Here is a 12,178-nt window from a genome sequence, read left to right on the forward strand (position 1 = left end):
GAAACAATAGTTCTCAGTTACACTAACAGCTCCTAGGATCTCCTTACCCCAACCACCCCAACCAGAGAGGCCTGTACCCACCAGGGAGAGAGGGTAAAATTAGGACTCAGTCAGGAAGTGGAAGGTGCAGGAAGGGTGGGAACTATAGCTACAAAATCAAGGAAAGAATCAGCCTGAGCAGCTGAGGAAAGGGTAGAAAGCCAAGGACCACAGGCGCCACTGGCATCTAAACTCGGTTTTTTGCTTGACTTTTTACCTTCCAATACCCTCTATGTTTCAGGGATAGGCCACTGAGAAATTATCAGCAGTATTTATTAGACATTTATACTTTGAATTCTCCATTTCCAACTACTGCCTTCATTATCTTTTGCCAAAGATATCGAAGCCATCCATTGTTGGCTTTACTTGTCTTCAAAGTTCATCAATGCCTGCACTGTAAAGAAAGAGACTGTGAGGCTGGAGAGCTAAGAATATGGTGACAAACAAATGTTTGGTGAAGACCCTGCTTTTCTAGGTCCCAAATTTTTCTGGGTCACAAATTTTTACCAAACTTTACTTTAAGCCATGTGTTACGTGTCAACTATAACTGAAAAATAAAAAATTTAAAAATTAAGCCATATGTGTCTATACTCTTTGCCATAGATGAATGAACCAGTATTAAAGAAGTTGCTTTGCTACCTTCTCTCTTTTACTCTGTTCTCTCCAGAGAACAAGTGAAAAGACAGGACTGAGGACAACTGGAAAGAGCAGGATTAACCTTAGGCAACATTTTGAAGTAGGCAAATGTGTGCTTTGACAAACAACTTTGACATCCTGCTTGAAATTCCATGTTCCAACATTATAAATTTCTCTTCTTACCCTCCTGTGACCACCACACACAAATTCCTCTTCCCTAGATTGTTATTTTCACATTGAGTTGATTTCAACGAGGTATGAGAAAGATAACACTAATCCATATTAAATTGTAGAAAAGGACCCACTAACTCCCAGTTTTTATTTTTAGAGGGAAAATTTATTAATCTAAATTAATTTCTAAGAGCTGAAATTTCAACTGAGAAACTTGGGGAAAATAATTTTGACCAGGTAGTTCTCCACTTAACTCAAACTCTACTATTTAAATCACATACTTCTCTCTGCCTAGGCTGATACTAGAAGGTGCTGAAAGGAAGAAAAATCTATAATTCAAAAACCTCTTTCGGGGGTTGGGGACAGTGGACACTTGTAGGCTTTCTGCTCACTGTCTAATCCCCATAGCTATCAGTCATTATATATATAAACCCCAAATCTCGAGCCTGAGGCCCTAGTGTTCAGGTCTGAAATGTGGCCTTCAAAGAGAAGAAACACGTACAAAAGGGGGTGGGCCACCCAAATCAAGCAAGAGCCCGCCTTGTCTTAATTCTCAACAACTGGAACACTTTCTTTCCCCTTGGGAAACAAGCTCTCAAACCTCAAAGGATTTAGAAGTCCCCTACTGAAGAAGCAAAATTGCCAGGTTCTCTTTAGGTTAGAAAAAAATCAAGACATATGCCCAGAACGTGGCATGCCAAACCCAAGAGTTGCCTTTTTTAGGTGTAAGGTAGAAATTCAGAGGCTGAGATGGCAAACTAGTGGACACCCTCCTCCTTATCCCATTGTATGTGCTACTCCCATATAATTAACTCCTGGTCCCCATGCTTGCCCTAAATCCATACCTGCAAACTCTTGCAACTGCTTACGCTCCTCTAGGTTATACTGAAGCTTTTCTAGCAACTCAAAATATCGGAAAAGTGAATCTCTAGGCCAAACAACGCGTTCATCCTGATCCATGTCCATTAGTCCAGGCAGATTCTGGTGCACATGGGTCTCCCAGTCCAACTGACCTGGATGGAGAAAATCTTCTTAAAAACATATATAGATTTGTGGAAGTTGGGAAAGAGCTGATAAACCTTCTGGGGTGTGGGGGGAAGCAGGAATGAAAAAAAGAAACAGAAAGCAGGGAGGGAGAAGAGTGCATCATCAAGAGGACGCTTTTTACAATAAGCAAAGACAGCCACAGCCACACTCATCCAAAGCGAAGCAGAAGTACAGGGGAAATGAAGAAGCACAAAGAAAGTAACTAAGGCCAGAAAATCAGACTGGTGGAGAAAACTGGGAAGTAGATATAATGGGAGCGCTCCTATTAAGATAGGGATAGCTCCTAGAGAAGAGGAGTCTGAATTTCAAGTGGAAGAAACCCTGTGCTTACCAATAGAGTGAAAATATCTGGATTCAGACGAGGAAAGGAAAGAAGATGAAGAGGGGGAAGATGAGGACTTTTTCTTTTTTGGCAAGGACTCTTTTGGTTTTGACTCAGATGGTCTTGAACTCTCTTCAGTGACACTGTTTTCAGATTCTTCTTGAAAAGCTCCTGATATGTCCAAAGATTCCCCTAGTTGACTGGTATCTCTATAAGTGAAAGGGGAAATTTTATTGCTTCAAATACATTTATGAGATATGGCTAGCTCTTTCATTATTCTGGTCCTGGCCCTGGCCGTTCCCTGAAACTTAAGGCAATGAGGGCCAAACTGCTCATTGTATGTTGAAGTTATTGTACATACAAGCCCCAAATCTGAGCTTAAACATTTCCAAGCTCCATTATCCCATGTGCTATATCCTTATTAGTGCTCCTCGCCACATAGCTTCTGTGCTGGTTTACTCAGGCTTCCACATTCCACACCCCAGCTTATTTTGTGAAGCTATAGCTCCCTACTCCATGGCTGTATGCATATTTCACCACAACTATAGCCTTTGCCTCCATGATTCCATTTCTTAATAGTAGAGGGCCCCCGGGCTCAGCTCTTGTTTTTTTGTTCGTTTGTTTGTTTTGTTTTTTAAATTAGTTTATTGGGGTGAAGAAGCTCTTATTTTTTGTGTGTTTTTTATCTTCTCCATCTACAGTCACCCCTTGGGCGATCGCGTCTGAGTTTAAATGCCTACTAAATGCAAATTTAAACCTCCAGTCCAGACCTCATTCCTCAATCCAGACTTGTATATACAATTTTACTCACATATCATCACTTGAATATCTAATGGACACCCCAAATTCAACCAAAACTGAACTCTTTGCCCACCAAACCTCTTTCTCCCACAGGCTTCTCCATCTCAGCTAATTCATTTTGCCAGTTGCTCAGGTCAAAACTTTGCTTAACTCTTCTCTCATACCCCATGTCCAATCCTCAAGAAATCCTGTTGTCCCTACCTTCAAAATATATCTTTTCTCACTCGTACCACTCTTGTCTGAGCCATCATCACCTCGTGCCTGGAGAGCAGCACAGCCTCCCAACTCATCTCTCTGCTCCTTCCCTTGTTCTTCTACATTCTATCATCACTACAGCAGCCAGCATAAACCTTCTTAAGTGTAAGTCATTTCTCGTCACTGCTCTGCTCTGTTCCCCATTTCACTCAAAGCCTAAGTCCCTGTAACGGCCCCCTCAGCCCTGCAGGATCAGGTCCCCATTATCTCTCTGATCTCATCTCCTATCATTCTCCCACCTGCTCACTTTGCTCCGGTCACAATGGCTTCCTTGCTGTTTCTCAAACACACCAGGCAAGCTTCTGGTTTAGGATCTTTGTAATAGCTGTCCCTCTGCCTATAACACTCTTCCCATAGATATCCACATAGTAATCCCCTCACCTACTCCAAGTCTTTTCTCAAATGTTGCCTTTTCAGTGAGGCCACCCTGACTACCTTTTTAAAGATTACAACCTATCTGCAACCCCATCCTATACTCCAGTTCCCCTTAACCTGTCCTAATTTTCATTTTTCATAATGCTGGTCATATTTTAACATATGAATATACTTATTTAATATGTTCATTGTTTATTGTCTCTTCCCCTTACTAATATGTACGCATCATGAGAGCAGGCATTATTGTCCATTTTGTTAACTGATATATGCCAAGCATCTAAGTATTTAATAATTATTTGTTGAATGGATAAATGAATTTCTTATTTCTCCTTCTGTTCTCTTGTCCATTGTTGAACAGGGTCTAGAATAGCATCTGTTTCATGGAAGGTATATATATTAATCTCCTGTGGCCGCTGTAACAAATTACCACAAACTTGGTAGATTAAAACAACAAGAAATGTATTCTCTCACAATTTTGGAATCCAGAATCTGAAACCAAGGTATTGGCAGGGCCAAACTCCCTCTGGAAGCTCTAGAGGAGAAGGTCCCTTGCTTCTTCTAGCTCTGACAGTCAGTTGCCTGGCATACCTTTCGCTTGTATTTGCATTACTCCAATCTCTATCTCCATCTTCACATCTCCTTCTCTTATTCTCTATGTCTATGTCTTCTCCTCTTCTGTCTATTATAAGGACCTTGTCACTGGATTTAGGGCCAAACTGGATAATCCAGCACGATCACATCTCAACATCCTTAAACTTAATTGCATCTGCAAAGCCCTTTTCTCCAAATAAGGTCACGTTCACAGGTTCTGGCGGTTAGGACATGGACATATCTTTTTTGGGGGGGCTACCATTCAACCCAGTACAATAAATAGTTATTGAATGAATGAATTCTCTCTCAAAGCCAATATTCATCTTTGGTTTTCTACCCTCTCCTCCTTCACGTGTGTCCATACCAGTTCACATACACACTCCTAACCTGATATCCATTTTGCTAAGGCTTGACCTCAGTGCCTCAGGGGATAGGTTTTGTCTCCTGCAAAGCAAAAAACACACAAGAGTGAAGAGAGTTTTACTGAAGCAGGAGTATAGTAAGGAGAAAAGAAAACAATTCAGCTCATAAAGTGAAGAAAACTGAGCAAGAACAAATTTCAGTAAAGGGGTGAAAAAGAGTAGGGAAACCTCCAACAGTGGATAAAAGAATCAGGCAATAGTCTAGAGCTGGGGAATTCTAATCCTGGGGCAAATCTTCTGTCATAAAGGGAAAAATGGGGTCGAGGCTAAGGAATAGAAACTGGGAATTGGTCAGGAAACCTTAGAGAACTGAAGCTGGGTTTGAAAAGGGGGAAGCAGACCTCTGGATAATCTGTCGCTTGAACATGCCGGCTTTGTACTGAACCTCCAGGTGCGTCATTTCCTCATTCAGCTCATTCCTGATATTCTGGAAGTTAGTAACTGCCCCAAAGGGCCATTAGGAGTTGGGAAATGGTGGTGACTACACATGGGGAGAGGGATTGGGTGGGGAGAAACCAAGTGAAATACCCATCACAGGCCCCAAGCCTTCCCGCTATATCAGGTTCTCTTTATCCATAATCTATTCATCCTAACTTCCACTCTAATTCCTTCCCAACCATCCACGAAGTTTCACTTCTTCTATGCTTACCCATCATGGCTACTATGATATTTCGAAAGACTATGGAACCAAGTAACAACGAAAGGATGACATAGATGCCGGTGAAGGTGCGGCTGACTTCAGGCACTTTCCAGCTATCCTGAAGCAGCGCGTACCAGTGGTCCATGGTGAAAAGAATGAACACTGTCACCAGGGAATTCAGCACGTCCCTAAAGAAAAAGGAGATGTGTGTATACATAGGACAGAGATCTAAACCTCTCAGAAACAGTATCATTCTCACTCTTTTTTTTTTCATTCTCACACAGAAGAGCATTTCTTCGTTTGCTGTGCTAAGTGCTTAAATGCATTACCTCATTTATCGCACACTCTCATTTCTATTTTTCAAAAGAGGTAACTGAAGCATAGAAGCCAGGGCTTAACCACTGGAGTATACTGCTATTTAAAGATGGTTGATGAGGGTGTATTTGAATTGGCAAAACCCAGAGAAAATGTGGAACTAGCTGCCCTATCCTCAAAATCAGAGCAAATACCACTCACTATTCTTTTGCTTTCTCCTTTGCCTCTCCTTACTGTGTTCTATTCCAATTTCTCATAATAGACTAAATTTTGTATAACTATACTTTGGAGCAGCTTCCCAGTCTCTTGCCCAAATTCTTTCCCCCCACCCAGGCTTCCCCCAGCCCTGCCTACGAGAAGAACACGCGGTACTCCAGGTCCTGCCGAGTTGAACGGGTATAATCCTCGAAGAAGTGGACACCGGATACAGCAAAAATGTAGAAGAAGATCATCAGCAACAACAGGAGGAAGGCCATGCTCTAGAGGCCATGACCTCAAGTCAGAGCTGGGCCAGACGAGGCTGATCTCCACCTACAGCCCAGTCAAGCCCACCCTGGCAATCCCCCACCAAACCCTCACTTCCAGTCCTGAGCCCAGACATCTCTAGACACAAGCAGCTTGATCCCAGCTCCCCTTTCTTATCCAGTAACAAATAACAGGGTCTTTCATTGTCTTCTTTGGCCCACCCAGACTTGATTTCATGTTAATACCCCATATTTATCCACCTTGCCCACCTGGTTTAGCTGCTATAGTCAAATCACCTTGAGAGCCCTGACCAGGGCCAAAATAATGACTCGAATTTGACGGAATCGTGCAAAGAGTTTGAGAGACCTTAGCATCCGGCAGATCCTCAGCAACTGGAGCCATACAGATTGACTTGTTACCCCTACCAGCACCACAACCTCAGGAATCAGGGACTGTGGGAAACACACAGATTATGAGTAAAAGCACCCACACACAGTTGCCTCTTGTTTATCTCATCTTCTTCTTACTTCCTTGGGCATTATCCCTTGAATAACATTCTCTGGGGATTATTTCCTAGTCAGCCCTTCTATGCTAAATTATTAGGTTGGTGCAAAAGTAATTGCGGTTTTTGCAATTATTTTTAACCTTTTAAACCGCAATTACTTTTACAGCAACCTAATACTTAAACTGTACTTCAACTTGCTCAGACATAAAAAAAAAAAAAGGGGGTAAATATAGTGCCTATCTCATTGGGTTGTTGTGGAGCTCAAATGAGAAAACACATGTAAAACACTTAGAACAGTGCCTGGCATTTAGTAAGTGCTTAGTAAGTGGTAGATGTTATTGTTGGGATTAATGTTGTGGTTAGATTCTGCCTTGTTCCTAATACCAACAACTCCTGCAATGACTGACTTTTAGTTTTAGAAGGAAAAAAAAGAAAATACCAACAAAATAAGGAAGTTAGGTACATTTCTATTTGTTTCTTCCTATGATCTAATTATCTTAACTTTTCTTGTCATTTTGATTCACCTCGCACATTCCTCAGGCACTAAACTAAACCTCAGGATATCTATCCTTACCAATATGGTGACAACAAAGTCAAAGACATTCCAGGAATTCTTCCAGAAGAGGTAAAAGCTGGATAGCCACATAAGAAGGATTTCCAAGATGAAAATAAGCAAGATGAACCAAGCTGCCACCTCCAGAGCCAGCTTCAGTGGCAACAGTTGGACATCTGAAGATTCGAGCAATTCTGTGAGAGTAGAGCAAAGGATGAATAAAGGTTAAGGAAGTGGGAAAGTGAACGATAGACAATGATTACAACCTGTTATAAACCACAATTGTGCCCAGTGCTATTCCATTTTTCTTTGAGTTTCTCTAACACTGTTGTTGCTTCAACCTGTGAAATACAAGGGAGGACAGAATCACACATGAACAATAGCTACGACTCATCTCTCCTGCTGGTATCAATATGTCTGACAGTTGTAAGTCACTGCCCTCCCACTCTGGGGTCACAATGACACCAAGGGATTGATCTCTTTCTTTACTCCCACCAACGCTGGCTGCTGTACTGTTATGTTACCCAGTCCCAAACCTCACAAAGCAGCAACGGGCCTTGAGCATAGAATGAAAATGTAGGCCATGATATGTAAAGTGCTTTATAAATGATGTAGAAACAAGAAGCCAGATTCACAGGGCATATTGAGTTACAAGAAGATATTAGTTGGTTATTTATTTGTTGGCTTTTAAAACTTTTGCTTTCTTCGCCGTCTAAATTTTATTTTGTTCTGCAAAGCAAATTGAATCCTATACTTTTTCTCTAGAACCCTATTATTTGCTATTTGCTATTCCTTAACTCGTTTCCTTCCTCTTTCAACCCTCTTCATCTCTTTTATACATTTAATAGATGTATACTATGCTATTGAAACAGTCATTGAGATCAAAATAGGTTTAAAAGCTAAAAATGTAATATGTTTCCCTCTGAAACAGAATAATCTAAGAGCCTGCAAATGCACTAGGACTGATATGCTTGGCAGTTAATGGAGACCAAAAGAACATACTCAATCACCCTGAACAACACAAACTGCAGTGTAGATTTTAGACACACAGTTTTAAATTGTTATTGTTTTTAGTAACATTTTGGCTCATTATATCCATAATGGAATTAAGGTACAATGATATTGAAATACAACTTCATGAAGAGCATAAGAATAATTCTGCAAGTTTATCTCAAGATGATTTCATTAGTTTATTTAAATTGCATTCATCTGATCAAAAATTTTATATAGCACATCAGGATAGCTCTAGAACCTCAAAAATGAATGTACAAAATTGTAATGATGTTATACTCAGTTTTTTGTTAGCAATGAGGGCTATACACACTTGCAACATGTTATTTTCAGAGAAAGCCTTGCAAATGAGCTACATCTTTCTTTCTCTCTCTCTTCATTTAGAAACAAAATATGAAAATTATAAAAATAAGCAACTAATATCAGTGTGAAAGTTGATATTTTTCTATATTTTATGCCCTAATTCATAATTAAATTTGCATCTATACTTTAACATATATCACATTTTTAAACATATATATTATAAACCTGAAACTAATGTTAAATGTCAATTATATCTCAATTTTTAAAAAGGAACAAAAATTTGAATTAATTTAAAACTATACAATTACAAACTAAATATATTTGATCCCAAAGTCAAACTTAATATGTTATATTAAAATACATTTGTAGACAAATCATATATTTTATTTAAAAATAGCATGAATCATTTTTAAAATGACAAAAGTAAAACTTTGTTCACATATGATTATTACAATTATATAATAAGCATTAAAATACAATATTTAATAATATGCTAGCCTAAAATATTTACTTCAACTTGCTTCTTTATAGCACACAAAAATAATGAAATAATTAAAACTCGTAAGGAGGTTTTCAAGATTATATATGTATTACTGGGAAACAAAATCACAAGACAAAAAAGATTGGGGAGCTTTGATCTAGAAAACATTGTCAATTACTACCTTTTCCCCTATCTATAACAACTTTCTTTGTGATCTGGAAAATTGTTTTTTAAAAGCCTAAACAAAGCCTTAATGTTTATCACATGATTTAGTCTGTTCAGAGAAATCTGTTAGTCACAAATTATTATCCCTCCTGCCTTTCTACCATGACAACGTACTGAAGAAGACACAATATTCATGAATTTGCTAGGTAATTCCCACTTAGGCAATCACCTATCCTCTGGCACAGTGATAAGTTTCATATTCAGCTGGTTTACCAGACAGAATGGTTAGTGCTATTCTATTTTGATTTGTCCATTAGACCCAGGGTCTTATACATTTACTGCTATTTATTTTATTCCAAGGCTTAAGACTATATTCTTAACCCCACAAGGCGAATATATGCCAGTTATCATATAAGAAATAGGAAATGTGGGTGACTTACTTCAAAATGTTCCCCATATGCAGAGGAAATAGAACACTTCAAAATATATATTACAGTATACTGTAGTGAGTCAATGACATCAAACATTGTGGTATATTTAAATATATTTGAACTAATTACATTAAAAGACTGCTTTAAAGTGGGAAACTTCCCCAAAACAGTGAGGATGAAACAAGGAAGTGAGTACTTTTACGTTCTTTATCCCTTCTGAGCAGTTTGAGTTGATAATCAAATGAGCTCATTGATTCTCCAGATTTATTTTATTATTAATAGATTTCATATAATTTATAATTGGTTTTAGAGTCATACTCTTTAAGTCATTTTTTGGCTTATCTAATATCTTAGTTGTACCTAACTTTACATTCTTTGTGAGCTTTCTTATTTGTATTTAAATAACCTTTCTAAACATACCTATAAAAATGTAAATATTGGATCACTCACTGATAGGCACTAATATCTCTAACAGAGAAGGTTAATTCAAACACATTTAGACTAAACTGACACAAGAAATATAACTAGTCTTCCCACCGCCAGTTGCTTGTGAGTCTTACACCCTACCTGTAAGTGTCTAGATTACCTTATATCTGTTATACTACACTCTCGAGAGCCCTTCAAAAGGTTTCTAGGTCTTAGCAGTTGCACAAATCCTACTGCGGGAGACTTAATATAATCATGCCCATAAGAATTCAAATAACATTTAAAAATGTAAAATGACTTAAGTTAAAGGAAAAATGACTCCCACCTACTTCCTCTTTCATTCAATGTCAGTTCTCACCTATTTCAACCATAAGTACAATTGTATTCAAAAAGATGAGGAAGATGATGAAGTTTGTGAAGAGAGGACCTGTTTTCTCTTAAGGAAACATACGGAATGGAGTTCTGATTCATGCAGGTGAAACAATAGGGGCAAGAATAGAACCAGTGAGAATGAAAAGAAAATGGAGTTTGGAAAGGGAAAAATAAGTAATTAGGCAGATGATGAGGCAAGAGAGACAGTAAAGGTATGGGATAAAAATGAGTGGCAGGAAAGGATACACTCAAGGACCCATCCAGCCCACAAAGACAGAGGTGGCCTACGACTGCAGCGCACTTGAAGCCTGCTCATCAGTCTCTGGCCATGTGTGATCCGCTCTACATGACGAGGCTTTATGGAGAAGCGCACAAGCTGGTGTTGATCTCCCAACATAAGTTTCTTCTGATGGGAAGGATCTACACCAAAAATAAAAAAGGGATAGTAGGTAAATACAAAGAGAAGTTTTGGGGGAATATTCAGAGCAGGTAGGATTGGGGGCAGGGGCACTGTTACATAATGGACACCTAGAGCAGCTTGCTTGCCTTGCTGCTCTTTCTCACAGGAACTAATATTAGTTTGGAGTAAGAATTAATGTAATGCTTGTGATCAACACTATCCCTGCCAAAGAATAAAGGGAACAGGTTCAACCCTCAAAGTTTTAAGTGTCTTTGGTAGAAATTTTCAAGTCAGCCAGGGCTAGTAACTATCATAGGCCGAAATGTGAGTGACATGGGTTCTGGATTCAAAGAGTTTTATTTATAAAGCCTTTGATTTATCAAGTTTGGTGTAACCTCCAAACTAGCAACGAAATCAATTTCCCCTGAATTTCCTTAAAATTGTCTCTCTGCTTCCTACTGTTTGGAGGGTGTGGATGGGAGTCTTAAGTTTCTCGGAGTGAAGAAACAGACTGCTGACCAAGTAGCTCTCGCATAGTGTGCCGTGGCACAGCTTGGCTCAAGCCTTGCAGATGCTCGATGAGAGAGAAAGTATCAATGAGCCGAGAACGAATGGCATCAGCTCTGGGCAGGTGCATGTGTCCTGCTGGGTGGTAAGTGGCCATGTCTGTTAAAAAAAAAAAGTAAGAATCAAGTATCATTTCATTCTTGGAGTTGCACCAAAGATTATATGTTTTTCCTTCCCCTTCTCCCAACCCCCTGAAGACAAACACACTGTACCAAGGCTCAAGGTTTTTTGAAACAGAAGGAGATAGGAGTTGTAAGAGAATATTGAGCAGTTGACTAAGTGGCCAGGCACCTTCACTTGTGTGACAGCATTTCTAATTAAAAGTAGCAGTCACAAGGGCAGGAGTCCCGGGACTGGACAAGGAGGAATTCGGGCACCACCTGGACCTGAGGGAATCAGTCAGTGCAATGAGGTGGGGCAGTGGGCGGGCTTGGGGCTGCCTCCGAAAGAAAAACCAAGAGGAACTGGACAAAATGCAACAGCCTGGCATTCTGAAAATGTGTCCCGTCCCAACCCTCCCTGCGGTGCCAGCTCCTTCTCTCAATTCCCGCTTGTGGGCCTCACCTCAGCCTAGGCTCTCTTCCGCCCACTCAGCCCTGACTTCACTCCTCCTCCGGCTCTGGCGCCCCCTGAGCAGAACGAGCTCAGGGTCGCCTTTCCGCCTCACTGCGCCCCATTTCCAGCTCCGCCCCGCCCGCTCCCAGGTTTCGGGTAGCCCCAGGCCCAACCACAGACCCCGACCCCGTCCCAGCCCCGCAGCCCCGGCGCTCGCTTCCTCCGTCCCGCCCCGCCCTGAGCTCCGACCACTCGGCAGTTACCAGCTGGTCCCGCCCCACCCGACGCAGGCGCCGCGCAGCCAATCCGCGGCTGCCACACTGCGGCCGG

General features: G+C 40.5%; 1 protein-coding gene across 3 annotated transcripts; it reads right to left on the bottom strand.

Annotated features, from left to right (window-relative positions):
* Positions 1–295: 295 nt before the first annotated feature.
* On the bottom strand, positions 296–12,089 carry CATSPER2 (cation channel sperm associated 2). Of its 3 annotated transcripts, none has more exons than XM_019725331.3 (13): positions 11,858–12,089; positions 11,246–11,392; positions 10,573–10,746; positions 10,313–10,381; positions 7,159–7,331; positions 6,376–6,531; positions 5,969–6,093; positions 5,309–5,487; positions 5,001–5,100; positions 4,625–4,681; positions 2,225–2,424; positions 1,692–1,859; positions 296–433 (listed from the first exon to the last, which is right to left on the bottom strand). In XM_019725331.3, exons 2-13 carry the CDS (start codon positions 11,388–11,390, stop codon positions 402–404), a joined length of 1,578 nt encoding a protein of 525 aa, XP_019580890.1. In that variant the 5' UTR covers positions 11,391–11,392; positions 11,858–12,089; the 3' UTR covers positions 296–401. The 3 variants fall into 3 exon arrangements, with proteins under 3 accessions (XP_019580890.1, XP_019580889.1, XP_019580891.1); XM_019725330.3 differs by having other exon boundaries at positions 1,692–1,874; XM_019725332.3 differs by lacking the exon at positions 5,969–6,093 and having other exon boundaries at positions 1,692–1,874; positions 6,446–6,531.
* Between the last annotated feature and the right edge of the window lie 89 nt (positions 12,090–12,178).

The sequence above is a fragment of the Rhinolophus sinicus genome, chromosome 3 (genome assembly GCF_057876585.1).
Source record: "Rhinolophus sinicus isolate RSI-liver-muscle chromosome 3, RSI-T2T, whole genome shotgun sequence".
NCBI classification, from domain to species: domain Eukaryota; kingdom Metazoa; phylum Chordata; class Mammalia; order Chiroptera; family Rhinolophidae; genus Rhinolophus; species Rhinolophus sinicus.

What these genes read in the sequence shown, in the direction of transcription:
- CATSPER2 (XM_019725330.3), bottom strand. Translation starts at nt 11,390, where the DNA reads ATGGCCACTTACCACCCAGCAGGACACATGCACCTGCCCAGAGCTGAT. An exon ending in TGTACTTATGGTTGAAATAG is followed by an intron (nt 7,332 to 10,312) that starts GTGAGAACTGAC and finishes CTACTCTCACAG; the next exon opens with AATTGCTCGAATCTTCAGAT. An exon ending in CAGATATTTTCACTCTATTG is followed by an intron (nt 1,875 to 2,224) that starts GTAAGCACAGGG and finishes GTTTTTAAGAAG; the next exon opens with ATTTTCTCCATCCAGGTCAG.